At 33.6% G+C, this 4,277-nt stretch overlaps 1 protein-coding gene across 1 annotated transcript; it reads right to left on the bottom strand.

The window, feature by feature from the left end:
- Nucleotides 1-282: 282 nt before the first annotated feature.
- LOC139431611 (uncharacterized) lies at nt 283-2,506 on the bottom strand. Its single transcript, XM_071199611.1, has 3 exons — nt 2,399-2,506; nt 1,352-1,831; nt 283-1,155 (listed from the first exon to the last, which is right to left on the bottom strand). Exons 1-3 carry the CDS (start codon nt 2,504-2,506, stop codon nt 283-285), a joined length of 1,461 nt encoding a protein of 486 aa, XP_071055712.1.
- Nucleotides 2,507-4,277: the final 1,771 nt, after the last annotated feature.

A 4,277-nucleotide genomic window follows, 5' to 3' on the forward strand; every position in this document is an offset into this window, starting at 1 on the left:
TGATTATACATAGTTAACAAAAAAATGCGGTAAAACGGTATTGCATAAGGCTTTATACCCTTTACAGAGTATACCCTTATCAAGTGTGTGGTTTCCTAAGGAAACAACTTGGGTGCAACGTTCTTATGCTGCAAACCCTTATCAAATGTGGTTTCTTAAGGAAAAAGAAACTCGAGTAAAATTCCATAAAATAGACGTTTAAAAAATTAAATTTTATTTAAAAAAATAATTCACATCGATATAAAAAAATGTTATGATATATCTTTATTTGATATCCAAGAATTATGGGATAAATCGAATCCTAACCATTTTACGTACAACTTTCACGAGGTAAACGTTGGGTTGAGCGGCCCTTTGAAGTTCGAATTCGTAAAAAGCGCCTTTAATCGGCTGGCCACGCACATCCTCCAATAAATATGAAATTGGATTTGTGATATTCACTTTAACGATTTTAAACAATTCGGCGGTCCAGTTGGGCAGATATCCTTTATCAAACACATGTTTATATTTACTGATACGAACAGCGTCTCCAACTCTAAACTTTCCTCTGCCGGCAATTTTAATATGATTGTACACTGTATCGAGAAGTTTATTCTCTACCGATTTCGAATTTATTTCAGACGGTTTCATTTTCGTAGTCGAATGTTTCGTACTGTTATATCGAGATGTTATATCCTCCAATAGGTGCACCCATTTATGATTTCCATATAGACTGAAGAACTTGTAGATTCTTTGTTTAACGGTTCGAATTACACGTTCAGCCATCGACGCTTTCATAACGCTATACGATGAAAAATGATTAATTTTAAAATCCGACATCAACCGTTTAAATTGACTGTTGTAGAACTCTTTGCCCTGATCGGTTTGTAGATTTCGAGGCGCGCGACCGTCGTCTGTGAGAATTGAGCGTAGCGCTGCGGTGACGTCCGTAGAATTTTTACTTTTTAACGGACGCGTCCAAAGAAACTTGGAGAAACAGTCTATAACCACTAATATATATTTATATCCGGAATTCAATCTGGCAAACTCAATCATTTCAATTAGATCCGCCTGCCATAGATCATCGATCCCCTTCAGGATGGTTCTTCGTCTAGCGAAAATACGTCTAGTGGGGCGATGGAGCTCCTCCACAATGACACGTTTCGCATCTGACACCTTCTCCATTGTGACAATTAAGGTTTGAGACCAACCTTTTTCTCTAATATATCAAGTCGGGAAAATATAGCGGAATGCATGAGGTCAACTCGCGACTTTTGCGCACCGATCGACTGTCGTATATTCGATATGAGCGTATAATCACCGATAGACGATTTGTAATGCGATTTAGATTCAAAGGTATATCGGTGTTTACCGTTTTAATTAGCGATGCGATCTGTCCGGTCTTAGATGGGTCTAATAAATTCGATACATCTTCGATATTCGATTTGTTAAGCTTTACTTGATTTAATAAATTAGTGAATTCCGTTTTAATTGCGTCCCCCAACTTTGTTAATCGATCGGAAAGTTGAGTTAAATCACCAGAGACGTCCGAGTAATTTCGATTAATAACATCTGTGAACTTTGTCGCCGTATCAGTTAATTCGTTGGAAATTTCGGTAATTTTTACGCCGCTAACATAAATTTTAGCATGCAGATTTTTAATATCGGATACCCAATGCGATTTTAAATTTAAAATCTGATCCTCGATCGCTTCGATTGAAGGCTTTAAATTTCCAGAAACTTGAAGATCGATATATTTCTTGCTGGCATCGAATTCATCACGTAGGGTTTGAATCTCCGAAGTAGTATAAGAAGGAGAGTTCTGGAGCAGGATTATCCCATATCTTGCGCTCTGTGATTGGTTGAAATGCCAATATGGCGGTCAAAAATTTAGTAACTTTTAGGGATTTTCATTTTACATGTTGTCAATGAATCTCAATTATGTTGGTACTACTGAGGGTGGAGGGAATGCAAATTTTTTTAATATAAATAAAAGTAGGGTGACCGTCAATATATAAAAATTACGATTTATGATTCGTGCTACAATTAGGACTAAGTGTGTGAAAGTGAAAGGAGAATTAAAAAAAAAAACAACAAACGTTACAGTGAACTTGTATTTTAAAGGTGAGTAATATACATTGAAATGAAGCGTGTTAAATTTAAAGAAGATTTAGATGTGTATTATATTGATGAAGACGAATATAGCAAAAATGCTAGAAACGGATCGGAATGGTTGCAAGCAGCTGCAGATAGGTATCGTTTTAAGAGACGTATTGAAGAAACTGAAAAATTATTGTATGAAATATTACGTAAAAAAAATGAGAAATTAAATAAATAAAACACTTTAAATGGTATTTAATATATTATTTATTTAAATATGTAATCTTATGTATGGTTCTATTAGGTTTAAAACATCTACATAATCTTGTGTGTTTGTAGAGGGCCAATGTGCCGAATCAGGACCGGATTGCCATCCAACTGGTTTCCCTTTAGCTCCATTTCTCATGTTGTTTATTAACCATGCCATTATATTCTGGTGTGATATTCGCGACAGTGGCTCAAAGTTAAATTCATAGTTGAGTGCTTTGAAAACTTGTATACATCTTTTTACAAATTCATTGTCTGCACAATAGAATGCATCGCAAATCAATTTATCACAATAATAACGTAAATTACGGTATTTACATATAAGATTATTAATAGAAACAATTCCTTCGTTATCAGCGAATAAATTAGTTAATAAATATTTTTTATACATTTCATCAGTAAATTTAATACTTACGTTACTAGTCAGTGATTCTAGATCTTTAACCTTCAATTCATTGTTGTTGTTTCGCTCGTAACAATTAAGCGATTCTAATGATTGCTTAACAACATGATCAAAATTCAGATTTTCATTAAGAATTACTTCTAAAATTTCAACAGAAGCTAGGTGTAGATTTCGATATGTTAAAATCTGGTTTGGGATAATTATTTTTACCAATATGGTATTAACACCATCAAGATTATTTCCTTTGATAAAGTTTCTTAAATGATAGAAGTAGGTATGCTCCAACTTTCTATAGAAATCACTTTGAATTATAAACAAACTACACTCCATGACGACTGTTTCAATACTAAAAAAAGCTAACGTTTAAGGTTTAAGAGTTGGTAATGTACCCTCACTACTACTACTACTAACAATACGGTTATGACCCCAAGCTAACGTATCTATACCATCATCTTTAATAAATCTCTTGGCATCGTACGGTGAAAGGACCAATTTATTTTGTAATACCGTGTATACGGTGTGATTACAACTTCTAAATAAAATTTGTTTTGCAAACATAGTGTTTTTCAAAGTTAAACAATCGAAATAATTTTCAAATTTAATTTTATGTTTCACAACAGCTTTTTTTACACCTTTAGCTTTTTTATAACACGACCATCAATAACACGATTTGCATACATTTTCGATCGTAACCCTATAAAGTCCGTCATAATTCTACCGCAATTCTCATCTTTCATAAGACCTAATACGGCTTTATTTTTAAGCGGGATCTTAAATTGATTATCCAGATGGTAATTCGAGGTGTCAAATTTATCTAAATTTAATTTAATATCTTCATATAGGTCATCGGTGTTAATATGTACAGTGAAGCTGTCCGTATCCATATAACACAATCGAATTGCTTCATTATATTTAGGTTTTAAAAAATTATAATAGAATTCATACATTAACAATTTTGAAATTTCTAAAACTGTAAAACCAACGTATATAGGTTTGTTGTAAACAACACGAAGTCGCTCCATTTGAATTGCCGAAAATGTTTCAGTAAAAATCTTAATATTTTTAAAATTTAATTTAGCGATTAGACTGCGAGCTCCGGGTTTTGACCTACCTTTTCCGCAAATGTCATCCCAACTTATTGTTGATGTCTAGATAATTTCTCGGCAGATGAAAACCGAGTTAAACACCCGTCGCAAAGACGTATTGAGCCGTTATGATTTGCTATAGCGATTAGACTGCGAGCTCCGGGTTTTGACCTACCTTTTCCGCAAATGTCATCCCAACTTGTAATTAACCGAACATCAACTCTTTTATCCACGTTTTCCATCGTCTTTCCAAATACCGAATTATTCATTAGTTTAAAAAAGTCTCTTTCAAAATCATTTTTAGCGGATTGACGTAATTTTGTGTTCATATCAATATAAGGTTTCAACCACGCAGATTGTTTAAAGGATAAAACTCTATTTACTTTCAAAACTTTGAGACCGTGAGCTATAGCGTGCTTTAAATTTCTATAATGAACAATATA

Source organism: Onthophagus taurus, chromosome 10, assembly GCF_036711975.1.
Source record: "Onthophagus taurus isolate NC chromosome 10, IU_Otau_3.0, whole genome shotgun sequence".
Taxonomy (NCBI): domain Eukaryota; kingdom Metazoa; phylum Arthropoda; class Insecta; order Coleoptera; family Scarabaeidae; genus Onthophagus; species Onthophagus taurus.